The 24,642-nt window shown below is 39.8% G+C and overlaps 1 protein-coding gene across 1 annotated transcript; it reads right to left on the bottom strand.

Annotated features, from left to right (window-relative positions):
• Nucleotides 1-1,189: 1,189 nt before the first annotated feature.
• On the bottom strand, nt 1,190-21,725 carry LOC123442116 (DNA (cytosine-5)-methyltransferase DRM2-like). Its single transcript, XM_045118213.1, has 10 exons — nt 21,594-21,725; nt 6,087-6,206; nt 4,968-5,069; nt 4,756-4,864; nt 4,621-4,667; nt 4,371-4,523; nt 2,643-2,742; nt 2,469-2,551; nt 2,098-2,374; nt 1,190-2,022 (listed from the first exon to the last, which is right to left on the bottom strand). Exons 1-10 carry the CDS (start codon nt 21,723-21,725, stop codon nt 1,190-1,192), a joined length of 1,956 nt encoding a protein of 651 aa, XP_044974148.1.
• Between the last annotated feature and the right edge of the window lie 2,917 nt (nt 21,726-24,642).

The raw sequence follows: 24,642 nt of genomic DNA, 5'->3' as shown, positions 1-24,642 counted from the left end.
AATGACACAATGGCTCCCAGCAGCAGCAGCCCCCTGGAGTAATCTTTATTTTAGAGCAACGAGCTTATATTCTCAAATCAACGTGGTTGCAGACTTACAGTCTTACATGAATCCACTCCATAGCTAGCCAAATAGTGTTCAGATACAGCAGCTATGTAAAAATTAAGAAAATGATCTGTGCTGCCTCCACGCGGCATGCATCCAAGAGACATGTTTGCAGGGCCGTCTCAGTTGAACATTGCCCTTTGGCACGATCTGCGACTCTCTCCGTCGCGTCATGGCTAGGCAGTGGGAAGCCCTTCGACGGTGCCTGCGACTCTCCTAGTTCTTCAAGGTGCAGAGTGATCGCAGGGCAGCAAGCGACTTCTTCTCTACGTCTTCTCGGTGATGTATCTTCTTTCGATTGATCCAAAAGTACTAGTTTCTGCTCTTCTCGGTCTGCCTAGTGGTGATGAGTGCTAAGCTCTTGGTGTTGGTTGCTTGCCAAGGCTCATTTTCTGGTTCTTCTCTGTTTCTGTTGTTCTCTGTATCTTCTCTGAAGTTTCTTGTACCTTTTGGCGTGTGCCGGGTGCTACTTCTGTAGCCGTTGTGTTGTATCTCAATCTTTTCTATGATAATGAAAATGGTTCAGGCCGGCGTAAGCCCGCCGTAGCACCGTAAAAAAAACAAGCCTTGGGCCTAATAAATATGAATGAAACAGTGAGTATCCCACCCATATAAATATTCAATATATATATATATGAGCAACCAACTATGGGGGAACAAATCTGAGTGAATATCAGAAGAGGGCGGGATACTCACTGTTGGCAGAATTTGGAGCAACCAACACTAAGGGATGCTCATATGTACAAATTCTGTTTGCAAAAAGAGCCCGATGAACAGAATTTGCATATTAGAACAAGGCATTTTTCTACGAACTAGAAAGAAGGGAATGAGTAAAACTAAAGGCACTCTCCGCCTGTACAAATTAGCCTCTGAAATAGTTCAGGGGGCCAAGAATAGTCTTCTCCCCAATAAAGATGAGCAAGATCTAAATCAGTTAGCAACCATAAACATCGTATGGCAAATGTAAATATAATCTTTCTCTGAAATTAAAATCTTCCAAATCAACTCTATGTTTAAACACAAATAAGTTTTGGTTCCTAGATATAAAGCATTAAATGATACAATAGGGACTGCAATGATTAAGCTACTTTCTCGCCATAGCCGACTTGACAACATTCAAGATTCGGACGTACTCGTAGAACAAAACAGATTTCTCGCCATTCAAGCCATTACGAGTGTATCGGTTGCACCCGGCAAGATTGTTACATGGGCTGCCCCCAATCACCAAGTCGAAGCCGCCAAGTCTAGTAACGAATTGTGCAACTTCATCATTAGTAAGAGATTTCACGTCATCAATCTCAATCAGTGTGCCTGTTTGAGTCTGATCCCACCAATCCCTGAAAATCCTCTTACTAGCTTTGTCTATCTCAACAGAAACCACTGTCCTCATGTTGATTCCCAACCTGTGCAAAGCTACCTCTCCTCCTCCAATACCAGTGAATAAGGACAACACGTTAACACCATTGGGAAACATGCCCTTCAACACTGACAAGTGGTAAGCAACAGTATCCACATGGAATGTGTTCCCCAGTGATTTGTATCTATTTGTGTCGCAGACTCCCCTTGTGTGGTCCTTGGGGAAACCGAGTAGATACTCTATCTCTTTAGGCTCCAATGCAGCAGCTTTGTTTTTTCCAACCCAGACAAGATTGTACCTTTTGCACTCAGCCATGATACGTTCTGTAACACTTGGAGGTGGTGGATTGCCCGTGCTTTCAAGAGCATGCTGGATCCGTTCTGTTACCGTCGCAGATGCGACACTTGTTAGCAGGCAGTTGAACTGTGTTCTCCGGTCCCAGGAAGGCCACCACTTCTTGTAACGGGGGAATGCCTCAAATATGGTCTTTGGAGGCAAAGGAAGAAGGGGTGCTCTGTTGTCAATCGGCAAATTATGTATATAGCCTCTTTTCCTTGCAGCTGCACATAAATGTTTAGAGTCCACAAACTCGGGTTGAATGCCATACAGAGATCTTGAAAAGGTCGTCCATACACCATTGAGAGCTCTAGCCACATTTTCATAGTAGAAATAAGGTGGTCCAATATCTTGTTCAAGAATCCTTCTGGTCACCCTAATTGATGGTGGGCTATAATTGGGCAGGTTAAATCCAACCATTGGATTTGGAATAAGCATATGTTCATCATGGTTGCAATCCAAAGAGGGTTGATTGCCCTGTGTTGTACCTCCATATCGCTTCCTTTTTTTCTTCCTCTCTTCCAGTAACCTTGCTTTCTTTCTCCCTCCAAAGCAATCGAAGAATCTATTCGTAACCTGCCACAAGTGTACACGATTGCATTGCTCTTTACGTCAAACTAAGAGAGCAGAAGGATTTTCTTATTGAAATGTACATTAAATAACAAAGTACCTGGTGGTTAGATAAATCCAAAGTTCCTGCAACCCGTGATGCACTAATCGAATCAATTAATATAGAGAGGTCACCATCAACACCTAGGAAAGTTTAAACAAAAATAAATATAATAAGGTGCCTTATTCATGGAAAAAATAAACATCAAGGTAACGGTTTCAAAAAGAGTCGCACCACATCTTGTAATAGCCATATTAGCTTCATCTTCAGAAAATCCCATATCTACTAATGAGTTGATCTTCTCGTCCTTCTCTGACATCTCTCTTAGAAAATCCTGCTCAAAAGTATAACAAGATCATGAAACACTTAATACATATTACTGACTACATAATGTCAACTAAGGAAATACAACTACATGGCGACACATATAAGGCCAGGGGCAAAAGGGGCCCCACAACTAATAATGATCAAGATACGAATAACACATACTTCCCAAGAAACAAGAGAGAAAAAACTGATCGAGAACTAAATTGATGAAATAATTTAGGAACTATATGCATGAACGCAATTAATACTCAACAAATGTTCATCATTGTTTTACGCTTCAAACTAGTACCTTAACCAGCAATATGAAGTATTAGTTGTGCTGGACTGGAATAAACTGAAGGTACACGTCTAGCTTGGTTACATGATGTAAAATTGTGGTGAAACACAATCATCTCGTCTCTTCATGCCACTTTCATGATATGAAAATTAAAACGTATGGATGACGAGGCAATTGGATGTCTTCAGGAGAACACGATCATATTCCCATCCACCCTATTTTGGGTTCATCGGTTGCTAGCAGTCATGATATATCTTTTCGTCAACTAGGTGTAACAGAGAACAAACACTCCATACACTTTCCCTACTTATTGTTTTCAGGCATTACATATATCTAGCCATGAATAGGGTTGAACTATACAATATTCACTTCACATATTTTATTTGTGCAACTAATACAAAATTAAGTTATAACATCATATATATACATTCCAAGATTTATAAATTAGTGAGTTCAGGTATGCAACTCTTGCTGAAAATTTATGTGTTGACCCCCTCATTTTACTCAGCTAATAGGTATACATTGATCTTCTTGAAATCTGTCTTGGAGGGAAGTTTGATGTGACTAGGGCAATATGTGATGTTCTTTTCTAGTACTATGTTTATTTTGTGTAACTGAGAGTAAAAAAAAAGAAGAATCTTGAACTATGCCATTTAATTCTTGATCAAGACCTTGTTCTTGTTAACCTACATGCTAGTTTCCAACCCTCCTCTGATTCTACAGTAAAGTGATTAGATGGGTTGCAGGACAAACTTTACTCTAGTCAAGGATATAATTATTTAGGTCCAACTATATTCTTGCATCTTTCTTCAGTATTCAACATTCAATTTTAGCTTCTACTTCTCTCTGAACTCTTCTCACCTATATCCTATTGTACACTATATCGTGTAGTACAAAATAAACCAAAGGGCATAATTGTTGCACAAATTTTGATTTCTTAAACTTGAAACACATGTGGTATGTGTATATCTTCTCTTGTTTACACCATCTGTAATATGATTTCACATGTCTTGTAACTAATATTTAAGTGCATAAGAACTAAAAAAGAGTGATGTCTAACATAAATAAATTTTATAATTCATCAAAATTTCAAACAAGCAACACAAAAATACATTCAGTTTCTACCCCCTTTCGTTTGGTCTAATGGTTGTCAACCTCACATCCTATATTAAGTTATTAAGTCTTACACGATAAAACTTTAACATGATGATAACTCTATGTAAAAAGCCAGGTGCTCAAATTTTACTGTGCAAGTCTACACTCATGAAACGATAGGAGAGAAATAAACAAATATCAAACAATACGTAAAGGGGGTGCACAAGGTATGCATGGGAAAGAATTCACATATATCATCATACCTCATCACTATAATCACCAAAGGTGGGCTCTGTATCACCAGCATCATCATCACCATCCGAGCTCTCAAAATACACACCATCACCATCTTCAACACTATGGAGGGCGTAATCAGAAGTAGAGTTGTTACCCAATGAATCTTCATCACCTAGTGCCTGCATTTGACATCGCCGATCCTAACATATGATCCTTGCCATCACGTAGCAAGAGCATCATTGGACAAAATTAGTAATAACTCCCATGGGCACACACCTTATATGTCAACAGTAGTTCAAGCAATGCATCTTCGTCACTATGCCCTAAAAGCAAAATCAATAGCCTTGATTAGATGGACGGTGCAAACACAAAGAAGACAAATGAAATTAAATTGGTTACTTTCAGTATTACCAATCTCCTTTATGCTTGTCACGACCATTTCTTTTGGGAAACCCATTGCCACATATCCCTCGACTACAGAAGTAGATGATGCTTCCCCATTGGCCCACCCATTAGAACCCTTTTAACAGTTGCACAAATAAATGTCAGACTATGATCTTAATAACAACAAGGCATGGCTAGATATTGTACTAACATACACAACCAATTATTAATTGACGTACCAGCGAGGATGGGCCAGGAGCATATAAGTTCCTCAACTTCAGAGCCCGTGAGGGTTCATCCACACCATCACTTCTCCCCTTATCACGGTCATCACCATCACTCTTCTTAGTTAATCAGGCACGCATCAATATTTAAAACAAACCACGAGCAAAGCAATAGATAAGAACAATAATTCTATCATGCACTATCACATCAACGGCAAGATATCGCAATTGAAATATCTAGTGTGGAACCCGTATTTCAATTTTAGGGAGAACACACAAAAAAAGCAAGGAGAAAATACTATATCTTTTATTGGTAAAATTCCCCGCCGGCATTGTAGCATCAAGATAGGCGCAAGTGGTAAAATATATACAAATACAATTAGAAATAGTATAGCTTGAGGTTATAGGGATGTCTAAATAACTAAAGTGTGCTAGCTTTCTAGGAAGGATAGTTCTCTAGCTAGTTAAACACGTTATGCATAACATGGCTATTTTATGGAGGGAAGTGCACAGGTCAGTAATTCCATCAGATTGACAAAGTTTGCTCATTATCACCTAGAGCATGACTACTAACCAAACATGCACTATTGCAGTACAACTTGATGAGGCTTGCATCAAATGGATATAGCGTAGTTTGTAGTATCAATTAATATATAACTCAAATGCAAGACGCAAAGTGCCAGATAAGTAATAATTTTGGATGATATAGATGGATTAATGTAACATAAACTAAACCACATAATTCTTTATTAAATACTATCGATGTGTTACATTCAATCTTTAGTTAAAGAGTTCCAGTGCGTCATGATAGACAACATATAGTCAAACATTTTGAATCTATTATGTACTGAAACTACTTGATGGGTTAACTAGAGAAAAGATAACCACACTAGGAAATAATACATAAATGCGAAACATCTGGCCATTAATATAATAGGATCATCATAACCGTTAGATCATCATAAATACAACTAAGTCAACCGTGGGCTCATATTATTTGACTCGCAAACACAATTCGAGGTAACAATAACAAACATGATATCGTTCCCTTTTTGTCTATTCCCATGCAAACACTAGGATCCTAATAACAAGTCATGGCTAGCTCTTGCACTTAAATACAAAATTAGTTACTACCTGAGTTACCAAAATGGATGAGCCATAAGCATCCAAGTTCCTCAAGTCCAGAGACCGTGAGGTTTCAGCCTCAACAACACTTTTCCCCTTATCACGGTCATCACTACCGTTCCGCCAGTCCTGTGACATTAGTTAAGCACACATCAGTCAATGTTGAAGGCAAACCATGAGAAAAGCAATTGTAGAGCAGAGCAACAATTATATCGTGCACTATAACATCAACTGCAAGATGCCACAATTGAAATTTCTAGCGCGAAGCCCTATAGAAATTTGCAACAAGGCAATAAGCTAACACACAAAATCGTACATCAACACAATCAGAAACAATATAATTTATAGTTACTTGGATGGATTAATTGAAGACAATAAGCTAATGCACAAAATTATACATCAACACAATCAGAAACAATATAATTTCAAGTTGCAGGGATGGATTAACTGAAGTGTGCTAGCTTTAAAATACTAGGAGAGTAGTTCTTCTAGTAGTTGATCACATCATACATAATAGTACTACTTTATGGGAGTACAATGATCAGGTAAATCAAAAAATGTGACCAGATTGACAAGGTTTGCCCATTATGACCTAGAATAAGATTACTAATCAAACATGCATTATTGCAGTACAACTTGATGATGCTTGCATCAAATGGATAAATAATGATAGATTGCAGTCTCAATGAGTAACTCAAAGGGATGTTGTTAAGTGCCAGAGAATTTAGAACTTGGGACCACATAGTTGGATCTGTATAACATACACTACAACCACATAATTCCTTTTAAAAGAGTATCGATGTGCTAATGCCATGTTTTGGTCAAATGATTGCCAACGTTTCATCTTGGACAAGAAGTAGTCAAACATTTTGAGTATATTATGTAAAATTACTTGATGGTTGACTAGAAAAAATATAGTCATGTTAGAGAATCCCCAAAAATACAATCAAGTCAACCATCGGCTTGTATTATTTGACTCACTTACATAACTAGAATAACAATAGAAACCTTGGCGTCTTTTTTTTATTCTCATGCAGATCACCGACATATCATGAGCAACATTTGTTTTCGTACTTCTGCACTTAAGCGATCAAAACATGGGCATCAGATACCCTACTACACATAAGTTTGTCCTCCAATGTTTTTTCTATTGTGTGCGAGCAAGAAAAACCACACTACCTATAAAAACTATTACACCATGTTTCACTACCTTACCATCCTTACATGGAAACATGATAATAAATTCATAAGCCTTATTTGTTCATACATGATTCAATCTCAATTTGTAATAGAGTACAAGGTAGAAGATAGGCATCACGCCCAAGGTTCATGAACACGTGTAGATCGGCAATCGTTGCCATCCATAGGGTGTAGCCTGTGCAGGTGCCACTATGGGCGGTGTTGTTGCTGAGATGTGTCTAATGTGATGAATATACATGACAACTAATTATGTGAAGTCTTACTTTCTAGTCAATTTCACGAGCCATTGACAAAATAAGATGTAGCAAGAGAAGAAAGATGTATACTATTTAGTGTTTGCTTGGTCTTCCGCGATATATCTAGAAACATGCTAAATCATTGCTTTACCCTTGGCACCGACGTACTTTAAGGCACATAGCCACAAGTGGTTTAAGAGCGTCCTATGAAACTTGGTCGTCCAGAGTGCGCAGATATGAAAAGTCCTTTCCTAGAATCACAACAATCGAGTGTTCTATCTTGGCCACACAGTCATGTTTGATCAGTCTTGAGTTGTTCTAGCTAGAAAATGTATTATTGACTTTATCTTGGTAGCGGCACAACTAATTCCACATAGCTACTTGCAGTATGTGAGCTTGTTGCAAAACTTGGTCGTCTGAAGAGCATACAAATGAAAAGTTCCCTCTTGTCAGACGTGGCGATAATCATGTGGTATCTTGTCCACGAAATTGTGATAGTACGAATAATGTGATGTTTAGCATCGAAAGTGGCCTATCCTGCCCCCCCCCAACTTTTCTGAGATGTAGACCACCCATGAGCAGGTGATACTCGAATTGTCTCTTGGAAATGAGACGTAGAACACACGATTTTAATCAAAATGAGAAAAGTGAGGGGAAACATAATAACTGTTATTCTCATGTTAAATTGAGCAAGTGACAACCCAGGGGCTAATGTTGCGATGCTAGATCTAATGAAGAACCTTTTAATTAGGGAACAATACATCACTAGCGCAAGCCAATCCAGCCAACTAAGTGTGCATTCTAACAAAAAATGGTGGGAGCAAGGAGGCAGTCATCCAACAATTTATCGTCAAGAGAGAAAATAAGAAATACACTCCATCATGTACATTAATCTTTACTCGATGAATCAATACAACTTACTCTTACTAAGTGTTGAAAAAGTGAGATCGACTCTTAGAACTATTATAAAGAACACGTTGAACATTCATTTACATCAAATTGGGTCAGTGAGAGGAAACAAAATGTGTTAACATCCTTCCATATCTAGCAAGTGAGAGCTGAGGTGCCTCAATGCCAACATTGTCGTGCCAACTCCAAGTAAACACATCTAATTAGGATAGAAGATAATGACTACGCAAGCCCATCACAAAGCTTGGCATGCACCACCACGAATGTTGAGTCAAATAATGTAGATCAAACCTACATTGTTTGACCAACCTTATCACCCTACCATATGCCAATGACACATTAGTTGGATGTACCTTGCAATGGTAGAGTTTACATACCGTTCTTGAAGGCATTGCTTGAAGTTTGCTTAGACTTGATCTTCAGGGTGAAAACCCATAATCCGGTCTTGAATGGTTGAAATAACAATGCTGACGCGATGTGTAGTTCCCTTTCAAGAGGTATTGGTGTCTAAGAACCTCTCATGCAGTTCCTATGTTTTCAAGGGTGGTAGGTGGCATTGTTGCTTGTTATAGTTTCCTTTGGAATGACTTTTGGCGTCATGCTTTTTTTCCCCTTTTATTAATAATTGTTTGTGTGTCATCAGTGTCTTGACTAGCTAGTTCTTGATGTTGTGTTGGTGTCGAGGCCAGATTTAAATAGGATCTTCATGATATGAAATATATTCATTTTTTTTTCAAAAAGTATGCTAGCAACCCGTGGCTTTCCTAGGAAAAAAACAATTAAATGATGCCTCCCAAGTCGAATATGGATAGAAACTCAAATTCATAGAGTATGGAGAGGAAACACTCCCTGCCAAGATCTAGTGCATTGCTAGAGGACTCGCCCACACATCAATGACCCTTGACCACTGAGCCGCTAGTGCGCAAGAGGATGAAAGATGAGATAACTCTAATGGATTGAGGAGGGTCTTAGCTAGCCGCCACTACGTTCGCTAATAAGAGAGAAAAATCATGTTCATTGGTAGTCATCACAGAAACTTGTAGTTGTGATACTTCTTACTTTTAGTTTCAACTAATGGAAAATGTATAATCACATATTAGATTATTTTGCATTTTACAATCGTAAGTAGATCATGCAATTTACATCAAACCCAGCAAGTGTGAAGTATTAAACAAGTGTTCTTTCTCATGTTAACTCGTGCAAGTTAGAGTCCAGGTGACTCTAGACCGTCATTGACATGCTGCATTCTATCAAGAATGCATTTGATCAGAAAGACGAGGCCTCCAGCGCAAGCCAATCAACCATCTTGGCATGTACCCACCATGAAAGGCAGGTCCAAACAATGAAGGTTTAACCCACATGTGCCGACTATGAGCATCACTTTGCCATACTCCCGGTAGGAGCAAGTGGCTACCCTAGAAAAGAACCACCCCACCGATGTCTCTTCGATTGAATCTGGATAACCATCCCATGTGAGCAGATCTATAGACGAAACACCAGAATGACCCTATGCATCTGAACACCATATCGTGAAAGATGATAAAGAGAAGCGCAAGAAAGATGAGGGATAGCGCCACATGGGTTTCCTCAAGCGAAGAGAACGAAGGATGGATGAATACAGAGGATATGTGATACCAGAGCCTTAGAGTTGCCCACACATTTCATAAATGAAAAATCAAGGCAACATTTTTTACAATATAGTAAGCACAAAATGCATATACAAAACGTCCATCAGCACAATTGAATTTTTAGCTACATATGATGCCTAAGTGATAGCAGTGCCACCACATGAGGTGCATGCCTGTCTAGAACCGCCGATTTCGAACTTCTCTTGATTCGGTCAACGCTTGAATGCGTTCAATTCTTTGAGGTAAGTGAGGAGCGGACCTTGGCTTGGGGTGGGTGCCTTTAGTTCAAGGCGAGTGCGATGTATCACATGATAAAATTCTCTGGCTGTGAGATCCCCCTACATGGCCGCAATTGGGATGGCTTCATGCCCGTCAAGGTCTAGGTGTTCGCTTGAATTCTTCGACATGGCATCACTCGTACGAGAGACTTCCTACAACGGATCGGCTTCCTCAAATATGATGACTCCACTTTTTGCCCAGGGTGGTCAGAGACCATCCTGCATCTCTTCTTAGATTGTGCCCATTACGTCCGATGTGGACACGCGTCCTTGATTGCCGCAATATGCTCCTCGGCTGCTCTGTCGAAAGTATTTGGCATGCCTTCTCTACCGTCACCTCTCTTGGAGCAGTCCTGTCCTCAGCACGTCGATGTGTTGTGTCCCTTGGGTTGTCTGGAAGACCACGAACCACATGGTGTTCGATAACATCCAGACCTCGGATCTTGAGTTGCGACATTCAGTCCAGGAACATCCGCGGTAAGCATGGAGTAAGAAAAGAGCCATTCAATTCTTGACCTCATACCATTGTTTCCATGTCTGCTCCCATCGACCGCAGGCGTGAGAACACGATCATGGAGAGCAAATGCATGATGGGGACCCGCTCGCTCCGCAAGATGTAGCTTCTTACGGGAGATAAAATATCACAAAAATCCCAGACTACAAAGTTGCTTATCAAAAGGTTCAGTAATGTCACTTTGTACCTAAAATCTATACATATATACTCCCTCCGTTCCTAAATATAAGTCTTTTAAGAGATTTCATTAGATGACTACATACGAAGCAAAATGAGTGAATATACACTCTAAAATATATCTACATACATCCGTATGTAGTCCTCTAGTAGAATATCTAGAAAGACTTATATTTAGGAACGGAGGGAGTAGTGACCATGCATGCATGTAGTTTTTTTTAAAGAAAGTTACCTATCATTAAAAGAAAGAAAGACACGTGTAACTACATTTTTTTAGAAAAGAAGGAGTACCTCCGGTCTGTGCATCAGCACGATGCATACAACCTCTTTATTAATAAAGAAACAAACAATTCGCGGTTTCACATATCTCCGACATAAGTTTTCTTGTGCGAAGTGAATCAAAATAACAAGTCTAATGAATGCTAGGCTGCAATCCATCAACAAAATACTCCGTGGAATGGAAAGTAGGTGGTACCTTATTCGGATGCGAGTGCTTGAGGAATAGGTAAAGCGATCCATGGCCTCGAACGCTCGATCACACGACACGTCGGTGATCAACATCGCCGCAGGATTGACAGGGGATGGTGCAGCGGCCCTGTCCGGCCCTGCCTAGCACGGCGCTGCCGCGGTGGTGGCGGCCGGCCGGTGACTAGGCTCGCTGCGAGCGGCGGCATGGAATAGCAGCCCGCGGAGAGCGGCGGCATGGATCGATCTAAACGACGTTCCTTCGTGTACAAGATCTATAAATTAAACGGCATCTCTCAATACCAACTACCAAACGGCGGACCTTTAGTCCGATCTACGCCGTTGGATTCGATGGATGTGCTGGTTGTGAACATATTTTTCTTTGAGGGAATCACTAAACGGGTTTTTTTCTTTTTTTTTTGGTTTTTGAGAATCACTAAACGGATTTTCTAGTCCGGTTTTCAATCCATCTCGTCTGCTTCTCATGGGCCTGTCTCTAATCCACCACAAGCAGCTCATCAGACAGCAGCAGCTAGCCCACTAAGAGCGTGGCAGCGACATTGGAAGAGGCCCGATCTACGCCTTCCATGCACTGGTTTCGTCATTCGTTTCTTTTTTCCCGAGCTAGACTTGCTCGATGGTGAAACTGGGGACTTCATTTTCATCTTGATGGTGAAACTAGCGGCGGAACAAGCAGAAACTGTGGCCTTCATTTTCATCTACCTAGGCTCTAGCTAGATGCATGGATATATACCGCAGAGCAGAGAAGCTCTATGTTGAAGGCAGTACCTACAGTAAGGCAGTACCTAGGTTTAAGGCAGCTGAGGCTGCATGCATGCATGCCAGCTGAGGATTTGATCTACAGTAGGTTGCATGCATGCCAGCTTCATGCTCTCTACCACGGATCGGACAGCTGAGGCAGTAATAATCCATTATTTTCCCTTACCAAATGTAGACAATTAACGAGCAGTAAACCGGTCCCTCGGTGGCTCGGTATGGCAACAACGTCGCACGTTTTACATGCTGACGGAAGGACGGCACTGCACCACGCGCGGTGTTGAAATAAGAAAGCAGCCAATATATATAGCATCTACGTAGTATCTAGTCTAGTTCTAGTCCGGTGGAAGTCCGACGCCCCAAATCCCACACCGGCCGCCATGAAATTAACATCGAGGAAATCATGCATGCATGTCCCTCCCATCAACAACGATACGGGCCGCCGGCCGCCGTGCCCGCCGGAGTAGTGAGCGTGGCCGTGGATCCGGCCGACCTAACTACCTTTTGAATAACGGTGTCCGCACGCACCAGGGACGAGCTAGCTAGCGGCATGCTCGGCGACGACGACGGCTCCGCGCCGGCACCGCCGCCGTTGGTCTCGTGGGCAAATCAAAAATATACATACAAAAACAAAAAGTAGGGAGGAACGACGACGTACTGCCATTCTTCACGCAGCAGACGTACGCACTGCCCTCCGCTCGACGACGACGGCGAGGCACCTGGCTGTTTCCCTGCGCGACGGCGAGGCACCTGACTATTCCCCTGCGCGCCAGCAGCGAAAACTAGACGGGTTACACGCGCGTCACCTCCTTTTTGTGGCATATATAAAAGGGAGTGAGGAGCTGTAAAATAATGCTAGTATTAATTCCATTAATTAATACCTATCTATTATATACACAAAGAATCTATTGTTATTATTTTTATTATTTCCAGGGATAAATGCGGTAACTATAAAATAGTAAGTAGTAAACCTTTTCTAACTTTGGCTATTAATACCTATCTATTACTAGTATATATATATAATGTACTATTATTAATGTTATTAATAGTATTTTATTATTATTTCCAATGATAGATGGGGGTGACTTTATAAAATAGTAATTAGTACAACCTTTCTAAATTTGGCTATCAATACTAAAAGTGAGTACATATTTTTTTCGACCAATTTTTTTGAGCCACATAGGCTAAAGTATTTATGCCATTAATCCTTGATTGTGAGGAGTGAGAAAAAATAGGAAAACGTTGCATACTACTTGGTCAGACACGTGCAACCATCATCCATCTCACATTTTCTGAATCTTGAAAGCAAAATTTTGAAATAGAGAACAATTTTGAAAAACCACAAAAAATTTGGAAGCGCGAAAAATGTTTCAAAGCACGAATATTTTTTGAATCTTGAGAAGAAATATTTGAAATGAAGAAAACTTTCAAAAACCTGAACAGATTTTTAAAGAACAAACATTTTTTGAATCATCAGAACAAATTTTGCAACCGAGAACAAATTTGAAAAACCCTGAACAAATTTGGAAGCGCGAACAATTTTTTAAATATTCAGAACAAAATTTTGAAATAGAAAACAATTTTAGAAACACTGACCAAATTTGGAAATGCAAACAATTTTTAAAGCACAAACATTTTTGGAATCTTCAGAACAAATTTTGAAACCAAGAACAATTTTAAAAAATCCGGAACAAATTTGGAAGCGCGTTTTTTTTGTAAGCACAAACATTTTTTGAATCTTGAGAACAAAATTTTAAAATGGAGAACAATTTTGAAAAACCGCTAACAAATTTGGAAGCACGAGCATGTTTTGAAGTCCCGAACATTTTTTTTCATTTTTGAATGTTTTTTAAAAACAGCAACTATTTAAAATTTAGAACATTTAGAAAACAAAAATATGTATTTGAAGAACATTTTTTAGATATCGAGAACATTTTTTCAACAGAAACTGAGAAAAAAAAAGATTAAAGAATAAGAAAACAAAAAAACGGTTCAGGGAACCTTTTAGAAGTTTTTCAAAACCGGAAAAAAACGGTTGGGAACCTTGTCCCAAAACCGGGATCAGCGAATGGCGCGAATGGCCAGCCCATTAAAATCCTTTACCACGCCTTCCCTGTTCGTTTACCCGACAACTTGCCACAACGAATGACAAATAGGAGGCAGGTAGGAGCTCCCGGTGGGTATGGTCGTTGGCGATTAATGGACCCGACAAGAGTTTCATGTATGTGTATGAGAGAAGTTTACCCGACCAAATCCAACCTGATTGCCATGTTGACCCGTAGCAGATCAATAAATTTGATTCCTTGCGGATGTATTGACATTACTAAAACAACAAGAAATTGGGGAGAGCAACTAGTTGGTGAACGTTTCTTCGGGAGTTTCTCGACGGTCGTGCCTCTTGCGGAAGCAAAACCGTGTCTCTCTTAAAAAAACATGTTTTTTCGTTTCGGAAAGACACGGTCGTGCCCCTCGTGAAAGCAAATATGTGTCTCTCACGGAAGCAATAACGTGCCTCTCGCGGCATTTTTTGTTTCCTTTTCAAGGTGCACGACCTTGCCTCTCGCGGAAGCAAATATATGCCTCTCATGAAAGAAAAAAATCATGTCTCTCTAAAAAAACACGCTTTTTCATGCATTTTTATACGTAAATCGTTCAAAAGCTAAGAAAGATCGTTGGAAAACCGAAATACGAAAAAATAAAAAATATATTTTAAAAACAAAAAACGCATGATAAAATTAAAATAACTCCAAACAAGACATTCAAAACGCGATATATGACGGCGACTGAGAATGCGCCAAGTAATGACGTCTGAGAATGAACCTTTAAGGCTCTCGAAGGAGTGTTCTTATAATTGCTCCCGGGATGGAGACGCTAATCTTTAGTACAATCTCGCTGGTACGATGAAAGTGAACTTCCGTACTCGAGGCTGACTGATGTTTTGTTCCGTGCTGCTAAGCCCACGATTAGTGCTGGTCAATAATAAATTTTAATAAAAATGTGTGATAACAGAGATGCAGCCTGAACGATGGCAAACCCTACTTAGCATCACAGGCGTCGGTTTTAGATTTCTTTTGCAAACCGACGCATGCAGGCGTGTTGGCTGGGCTCGGTCCACATATCATTTTCCTTTAACTGTTTTAAACAGCAAAAAATAAGGCTTGCGCAAGAATTAATCTGTAGACCTTTCCGTTCTCAACGCACCACTAGAGCCATCGGTAACTAATAGAACTTCTTCTGTCCCTTCTCTTCTTTACCTAGTTCGCTAACCAATAAACTTTTTCTTCAAGATCAACGTACATTTTGATAAAAGCCATGAACTTTTTTCCAAACTAATGAATTTGTATGAAAATTTGTGTATATTTTTTAAAATTTTAAGAACTTCTTAAAAAATCCATGAACTTATTTTTCAAATTCGATGAACTTTTCTCACATGTCATGAACTTTCTAAAATTTGTCGACCTTGTTTGAAAAACACTGAACTTTTTTCAAATTTGATGAACTTTTTTCAAATTCGATGAATTCTTTTTCAAATTTGATGAACTTTTTTCAAATTCGATGAACTTTTTGCAAAACCGATGACCTTTTTTAAGTTTACTGAACTTTTTCAAAATCAACGAACTTTTATCAATTCGATGAATTTTTTTTCAAATTGGATGATTCTTTTAAATTCGATAAACTCTTTCTCAAATTAGGTGATTTTTAAAAAAAATGTTAACTTTTGCACAAATTTCGTGCATATTTTTTAATTCATATTTTTTTTCTTTTTCTACAAACTTTTCCATTATTTCATATTAATCAACGGTTGACTGGTTTTCTCAAGCATAGCGACCGGTAATTTGATCTATGTATAGGTCAATGGAAGAAATGAGTGAGCGCTCAATTAATGGACCGGCCCACAGATAACTGTGCGTGGGCGTCAGCTTAGAAAACTGGCGTTCAATTAATTTGACACTCTTTACGTTAAATTGTTCGACAAACGCACAACAAGACACACGAGCGATTTTACATGGGCTGGCCCGTTAACATGTTTCCGTGATCCCGGATTTGGGAACCTTCTAGGGATTTTCAGCCGGTTTTTTTTATGGTTTTGGAAACTTCTAGAAGGTTCACTGAACAGGGATTTTTGATTTTCTTTTTCTGTTTTTTTTATTTTTTTTGTTTCTGTTCTAAAAAATCTTTCGAATTTTCTATTTATTTTTTCTGTTTCTGTTTCGAAAATGTTCTGGAATTTAAAAAAATGTTCTGAAATTTAAACAAAATGTTCTGGGAATTGCAAAATTGTTCTGCAAATTGATTTTTTTTTCAGATTTTGAAACAATGTTCCAAAAATTGAATAAGTGTTCCGGAGTTTTTATAAAAATGTTCCGGAATTTCACAAGAATGTACGAAATTTTAAAAAATGTTCCAGAATTTGTAAAAAATGTTCTAGAATTCAAATAATTGTTGAGGAATTTTTTAAATTCCAGATCAAATTAGAAAGAAGATTATTTTTAACTTGTAATTTTCCTTTAAAACAGGAACATTTGTTGATAATTTGGACCATTTTTTGAAATAGAAACAAAAAAAATTCTAGATTTTTTCTGCTTCAAATTCTAAAATGAAATGAATAAGGATGAAAAAATGAACAAAAAAGGAAATAAACAGAAAAGGAGCAGAAAAAAAGAACAAATAATAACTGGGCCGGCCCAGTCGGGAAATCCCCTTTGCGTTCGCTCGGCAGTTGGCCGCAACGAGCGGCGCATAGGAGGTCCCAATTAGGAGCTGCCCTCAGCAATTGGCTCCCGAGAGGGTCGGGTTGCCAGGTGGGTTCAGGCATGGGTGTGGAATGGATAGGGAATACCCTATTTGCCGCTATCAGCGTTAAACTGCCGACGTTTCGAGCAGGCGGGGGACCGAGCAGAGACCCATCGGGCCGCCCTGTTTAAACGTTTTAATGTCTTCAATTTTGGAAACTTATAGAGGTTTCAGCCGCCTTTTTCTGATTTTGACAAACTTCTAGAAGGTTTCCTGAACCATTTTTTGTTTTTCTGTTCGTTTTTCTTTCATTTTTTCTTTTCGCCCCTGATTTCTATTCTTTTTATTTAGTTTTTAGTTTTTCTTTTTATATTTGACTTTTTCCAAGTTTACTTTTTCACAAATGTTCACAGTTTCATTTTTTTCATTTAAGAAAATAAAATTTATCCACAATTTGGAAAATCTTCACGATTTTATTTTCTTTTTAATTCAAAAATGTTTATGGTTTGAAAATGTGTTCACAAATTTATAATTTCCAATGTGTTCCTATTTCAAAGTTTGTGCAAAATTCGAAAAATGTTAGCAGTTTCAAAATTTGTTTATAATTCGAAAAATGTTCACAATTTTATATTTTGTTCATGAATTAGAATTTTTTTAACAATTGGAAAGATGTTTACAGTTTCAAAAAGAATCACAAATTTGAAATTTGTTCATGTTTAAAAATTGTTCACATTTCAAAAAAGGTTCGCAGTTCCAACATTTGTTCGTAGATTTGGGAAATGTTAATAAGTTTATAACTTTGTTAATGAATTTGAAATTTGTTCATGTTTTTGTTCACAAATCATAAAATGTTCACGTTTCAAAATTTGTTCATAATTGGAAAAAAGTTCATAATTTTAGAATTTTGTTCACCAATTTAAAATTTGCTCATGTTTTAAAAACAAATCACAATTCAAAAAATGTTAATTTTTTTATAATTTTGTTCATGAATTTGAATTTTTTTCATGTTTCAAAATTTGTTCACAATTCAAAAAATGTTCGCAGTTTTGATATTGTTCACATATTCGAAAAACAGTCACAATTTCACAATTTTGTTCTTGATTTTGAAATATGTTTGTGTTTCAAAATTTGTTCACAATTCGAAAAATGTTTATGTTTTCAAAAGTTGTTCACAATTCAAAAAATATTCCCAATTTTATAATTGTGTTCACGAATTTGAAATTTGTTCATGTTTTAAAATCTGTTCACAATTTGAAAATGTTCGCGATTTCAAAATTTGTTCGCAGTTCGAGAAATTTCATAATTTTATAATGTTGTTCATGAATTTGAAATTTGTTCATGTTTAAAAAAACCACAATTCAAAAAATGTTCACGTTTTCAAATTTGTTCGCCGATTCAAAAAATCTTTGAGCAATTCCATAGATTATTCATGTTACCAAAAAATCTTCCTGTTTTTGGAAAATGCTTCCTTTTTAAAATAATTGTTCTCAAATTTGGAAACTTGTTCATAAATTCCAAAAACACGAATATGGTTCTTATGGACCAGGCTGCCAATTGAGTTACAAATTCCTAGGTGTTACGGTGGATATTTTTGGGGGAATTTTTGTGAACGTTTAGCTTTATCATTTCTGTTGGTTTATTTAATAGCCGCTTTGCATACTTTCTCCAAGATTATATTGGTCAGAGTGGCTAGCGCTGTGTGCGCGTCACCTCAATGTTTCGTATTCGAATCCCAGCTTTAGCTCTTTAAATTTTGGCGTTTTTCCACTTCACGAAATGGGTCCGCCCAGCTGAGTCGCGCCCCGTGCGTGCAGGCGACAACCTGCCACTCTCTCCCAATGGGTACGGTCGTGGGCGAGCAATGGACCCGACAAGAGTTTCGTGTATGGTATGAGAAAAGTCTACCCGACCAAATCCGACCCGATTGCCATGTTGACCCGCAACAGATCAATAGATTTGATTCCTTGCCGATGTATTGACTTTACTAAAACAATAAGAAATTAGGGAAAGCAACTAGTTGACGAGCGTTTCTTCAGGAGTCTTCCAACGATCATTCCCACACGTCACCATTTAGCATGTTCTCAGTCGCAGCCACGTATCGAGCTCTGAACGTTTTCTTTGTTTTCTATTTTTTAGGTGATTTTTTATGTCCGGATTTTCCATCGGTATTTATTAGCTTTTGGACGAAAAAAAGAAAATTTTTTTTTGCAAAAAATGTTTTTTTTTCTTTTTTGGAAAGCTTGGTTTTTCTTGCACGAGAGGCACCTTTTTCCGTTTTTTTTTCTTTTGTCAGAGGCACGGTTTTGCTTCCGCGAAAGGCATGGATTTGTTTTCGCGAAAGGCACGGTTGTACCACACAAAAAAACATTTTTTTTCATTCGCGAGAGGCACGGCTATGCCTCTCCGAAATAAAAAATACATTTTTATTTTTTTCTTTTACGAGAGGCACAGTTTTGCTTCCGTGAGAGACACGACCGTACCTATCGGAAATGAAAAAAATGTTTTCTTTTTCTGTCCTTCGGCGAGAGGCACGGTTTTTTCCATACATTTTTTGGTCATTTTTGTAAAAAAGTTCATCAATACTTATCAACATGTGATCAAGTTTAGAAGATCTCGACGTGAGGAATCCAATGATAAAAACGATTCGAGAATTGAACGCACAATTTAAGAGATAAAATCTTTTAAACATACAAATCTACAAAAAAAAGGAAAAAGTTGTGACAAGTGAAACATATGCAGTAACTAGGAAGATGAGAGAGATATTTGAAATGAGTACTCTTTAATTAGTTATTTCGAAAATTGAGTACTTGATGGGCTACTACTCTACTGAACCCCGGGCCGCATCCTAGATATAGGGGCAAGAAAATTTTCCCCAGGCACCGGGTCGTGGCCCTGGGTGCCCGGCCCAGCTCCTCCCTATTTTGAAAGGATGGACCATATCATTACAGTGACCTTTGGAATAGAACATCATCACAATTTACAACACTAGTATGAAAGGACCACGGATTCAAAAGAGTAAGAATGTAAACTTGCATTCTGAGAATATCATATGAGGATAGAATCCTGTAGGTGTATGTATAATAAGTTGTCAAAACTATCACAGAAATTCATGAAGGCATGGTGTTTCGGCTCGTAGGTTTTAAGACTTAGCATGTTAATGCATCACTCTGCCGGCTAGTATCCCTCACTTGTGAGTGGTCACTCAGGATTACACGCAAGAGTTAGTTCATCCAAAAACTCAAGCCGATGAAGAAACAGAGGCTATATGCATTTATACTTCAACTCCCCCCTTATTTGTGGCTCTCTTAGGTCTAAACGTGAACTGAGTGGGCTGCAAGTTTTTAATATTTACTAGCACAATGTCCATGCGTTGCTACGGAACCCAAAAAAAAAGAAGATGAGATACGAATGGCATGGGAGATAATCACAAGATGATGGTGTCTTACTTCTACAGTTCTACTACATGATTATGATTAAACAGAGAACGTAAATATGACAAAATGTTATGTTGTAGTCATTGATGATTTTTAAGCAACCATTGTAGGTCCTTTGCAAAGAGTTAGAGTGAGGTAACATTATAAATTTAGGAGAATGGACATAGTAATTTCAACGCACAAGGTCGTGGATTCGGTAGGAGACAACATCCTTAGCCACGTTGAAATTGCAATGTGTGATATCTTCTGCTATTGGTTGGGCGGAGAAATTAAAATCAAGACCATGATTTTAAATTGGAGTCATATACATTTATAATATGTGTTTTTGTGACAGTGTTGTTCTCATATTACCGTAGCAGTCTATTTGTTTAATTGTTTGGATACCTCTTACGCCAAGTAGAAGTAATGTCCGTTTATTATATTACTTGGAAGGTTTCTAGTCTTACATGTGGGTATAAATGTATTTATTTATTTGTTTGATCTTATATGTAAATTCACTATCAACTCTAATCTTTATAAGTATGAAATAAATTGCATCAGCCAACACCTCTTGAGTCTGATACTGCATAGGACTGCACACACTAATCAGTTCATCCAAAAACTCGCGAGCAGAGGGGAAAGGTAAGCTACCTGTCCATACTTCAACAACCCCAAACATGTTTTGCACTGAATCTTGTCGGTTGGGATTCGTGTGGAGCTGTGACTTGCGGCTGGGAAGATTTTCGACTGATATTTACACATTCTTCTACAACTAATGCGAAAGAGTTGCAAGTATATCCTGTAGTAGGTATCCGGAAAACTTCACTTTTAAAATGATTAATCATGCTACATTCTGAGATACCCCCTCTATTCTAATTAATCATGTCACAACAGTATTATCAATACTGAAGCTGTTCTTATCAATTCAGACTTCCATTACCAAAATTGTTCTGTTATGACGATCTCCTTTTGTTCACCCATCCAGCCATGTAAAAGCTTAGAGCATCTAACAGCCGCATCAAAAATACGCATCTGCGTGCGCGGGGCGGTTTCGCACGCTTCAACAAAAACAGAAAAGTTACGCGCGCGGATTGCACGCACGAAAAAAAGCGAGCTGACGCGCTAGATTTGGCCCGCGGCGTCTAACGCATCAATAAAATGCAGCACTCCCACACGCGCTTCCACCGAATCAGTCGCCCCCTCGCCTCGCCACGCGCCCCTCTGCCTCGTTTCTCGCCTCGCCGCAACCACGTCACCATGCCGCCGCGCCGCCGGGGAACTTCTGGCTACCACGGCGTCCGCGCGCCCCTCCGACATGTTCTACGCCAAGATCCAATCCGGCGAGATGCGCCTCGGCCTCGGCATGTTCGACACCACCGAGGATGTCGCCCGCGCGTACGACGCGGCGGCGTGGCGCCTGAACAGGCCTCGAAGGGAGATGAAGTTCCCCGAGGCGCAGAACGTCACGCCTCGTCCACGGGTAGTCACCGACGAGGACCGTCGCCGGAATCGGAGGCAGCAGCGCCGCCTCAGCATTGCTGAGATGGACGAGCTTGCCATAGCGGAGTGGCGACAACAATTCCCGGAGGACGTCCTCGACGAGCGCCAATTCTTCGCGCAAAGGAGGGCAGAGCAAGCCGCCTAACGTGAAGATAGGCGTACACGGAAGCAAGCCGCACTTTTACGGATGGAGCTGAAGAAAGCGTCCACTTGGTCCTCTGACGATGAACGTTGGGTTGACGCCTTTATCATGATGAAGGAATCGAACACCGATGCGTCGGAGTCCAACGACGATGATGAGGAGTAGTTTTTCTATTATTTTTTTGTCTACGCTATGCTATATAGTTTTTTTAACTATCTAGACTATATATATGCAACTATGCTATGTATCATTTTTATCCTAAAATATGATAAAAATGCATGTTGCATGCGCTAAATTTTGCTGGAGTACCGCGTGCACTCCTAATTTTTAGGCTTTCGTTGAAGCCAGCGCTAGACGGTGCTTAAATTTTATGATGTGCACAACCAAAAAATTTATGCGTCGCGCATTGAGCGTCTGTTGAAGATGCTCTTAGCAATTAACATGTAAACTCTTTGTACTACAAAGAACTTAGTGCGTCCTGATTGCGCGACAAGATGGCCTGTCACAATGAGTTCGTGGCGCACTGATGCTTGGACCGTAGCGCGCCATGGTTCCCAGCAGAAGGAGCAGCAGCCCTGGATTTTGTTATTTTAGAGCAATGAGCTTATATCATCGGATCAGCGTGGTCACAGACTCACAGTCATGTGTTAGATAAAAGTGGGCAGTCTTTCCGGAATCAGTTTGGGAAGCAACTTTTGCAGTAATAAGAGTTGCCATATTTGCACCTAGCTAATTTCCTCATCCATTTGCTGGAGAATAGGCATGTATCCTTCGGTGTTGAGTTCCAAGATGACATGACTCATATTCAGACACACGGGAAGGTCCAAGGCACAATGGCGAGCCAAAGCTTCAGGGGTCAGGAGGCTTCCAACGAGGAGGAACAGTAATGCAGGTTTCTTTTTTATTGCCGTGGACTGTTAAACATCGTTTATACCTACTAGCAAAAGGACCCGTGCGTTGCAACGGGAGAGAAAAAATACCACACGCTTTTAATATTTTTGTAATCATTTTGATTTATTAAAATAATAAGCTAACTAACTAATGTAGTCAATCATATCCTATTTTGTTGAGAAATCAACCCATCCATTGTTAATTCCACCATGATGAGAAATTGAGCGGGACAAGCAAAGTAAAACAAAGAGGCTACGTTTATTGATCAATGGACTGTTATCTTATTTCACTCATGGGATAGAGAATGTGGGATTAGATGACAAACTGAAGGTGGTGTTCCATTCCCTGTCTCTACAACAATACAATCTTACATTCAATACATTCATTCATCAGCAAACAAATCCCCACAAAACAAAATTTCTTGCCGGTGCTTGTCACACGGTTGGAGGCATGGGAGGGGATCTCACCAGATGATGAGTTCCTGCCGGAGGAGGGGATACGATGAGGGGAGCAAGGGTTAGGCGCCTCTATCTGGCCATAAGGAGTCGCCGTTGCCGCGCCATAACCTCGGAGTTCCCCGTGTGAGCCATGGACGCCCGCCTCCACCTGCAAGTACTTCGCTCCGCCACGCCGCCGCGCCGCCGCCGTTCTGCATCGAGCAGACGCATCATCCCCAGTCACTGTAGCTGTCGCGTTGATTTGATCCAAAAGCTGTGCTCGACCGCCGAAATGGGGGCTGCAAGCGGGCAGAGGTATGGCCCCGGAGGCAGGTGGGTTGAGATCGACAACAGTGGTGGTTGAGGTCGGCCGCGACGGCGAATGGTGTGGCAGCGGCCTGGGCACACGCCAGGGTGGACCAGGGTCGACGCGGTGCGCTCGAGCGCCGCAACGGGGGCAGTGAGCGGGGAGAGGTACGGTCGCGGAGGCGGGTGGATTGAGATCGGCAACGGTGGCGGTTGAGGTCGGCCGCGGCGGCGGCCTGGGCACAGGCCAGGGTGGCCCAGGGTCGACGGGAGGAGGCGATGCGTACGGGTATAATTTTTGTAGCGAATCGTTTTTTTTTGCGTTGCAGATAAATGATGGAACGCGGGTTGAATAACAAAAATTACAGGGGCTTTTTTTTATAAAAATGTCGCGGTGGATTTTCCGACGAAAGCAATAGCCTTTTTATTATTAGGTAATAGATACGTCCAAGGGTGTTTAGACTAAAAAAACATACGACCTAGGTGAGTTAAAAAAAAAGAACGGCATACACCAATGACGCACTCGACAAGCAGCTTCTCTGATCCAAACTATATAGTTTTATATGAGGCATTAGTTAGTCCACACAATAACTCTATTATCGGATCTAGAATTTACGTCTATGATTTAATCAAGGTAGTTGGATCCGAAGTGTATAGTTATGTAACATATCTTTCATGAAAAATAACGAGCCGTGTAATTGATGAAATATATGTGGAGGAATCTATCCAAAAAAATCAAGACGCGTGACTGATGGATACTGGGACTAATACAGTGTTTATGGAGCGCGGGTTGAATAACAAAAATTACAAGGATTTGTTTATAAAAATGCCACGGTGGGTTTTCCGACGGAAGCAATAGCCTCTTTATTATTAGGTTTATTTATACCTACCTAATAATAAAGTGGCTATTGCTTCCGTCGGAAAACCCACCGAGACATTTTTATAAAAAAACTTATAA

Source organism: Hordeum vulgare, chromosome 3H (genome assembly GCF_904849725.1).
Source record: "Hordeum vulgare subsp. vulgare chromosome 3H, MorexV3_pseudomolecules_assembly, whole genome shotgun sequence".
NCBI classification, from domain to species: Eukaryota; Viridiplantae; Streptophyta; class Magnoliopsida; order Poales; family Poaceae; genus Hordeum; species Hordeum vulgare.
This window is presented reverse-complemented; position numbering and strand designations above follow the sequence as displayed.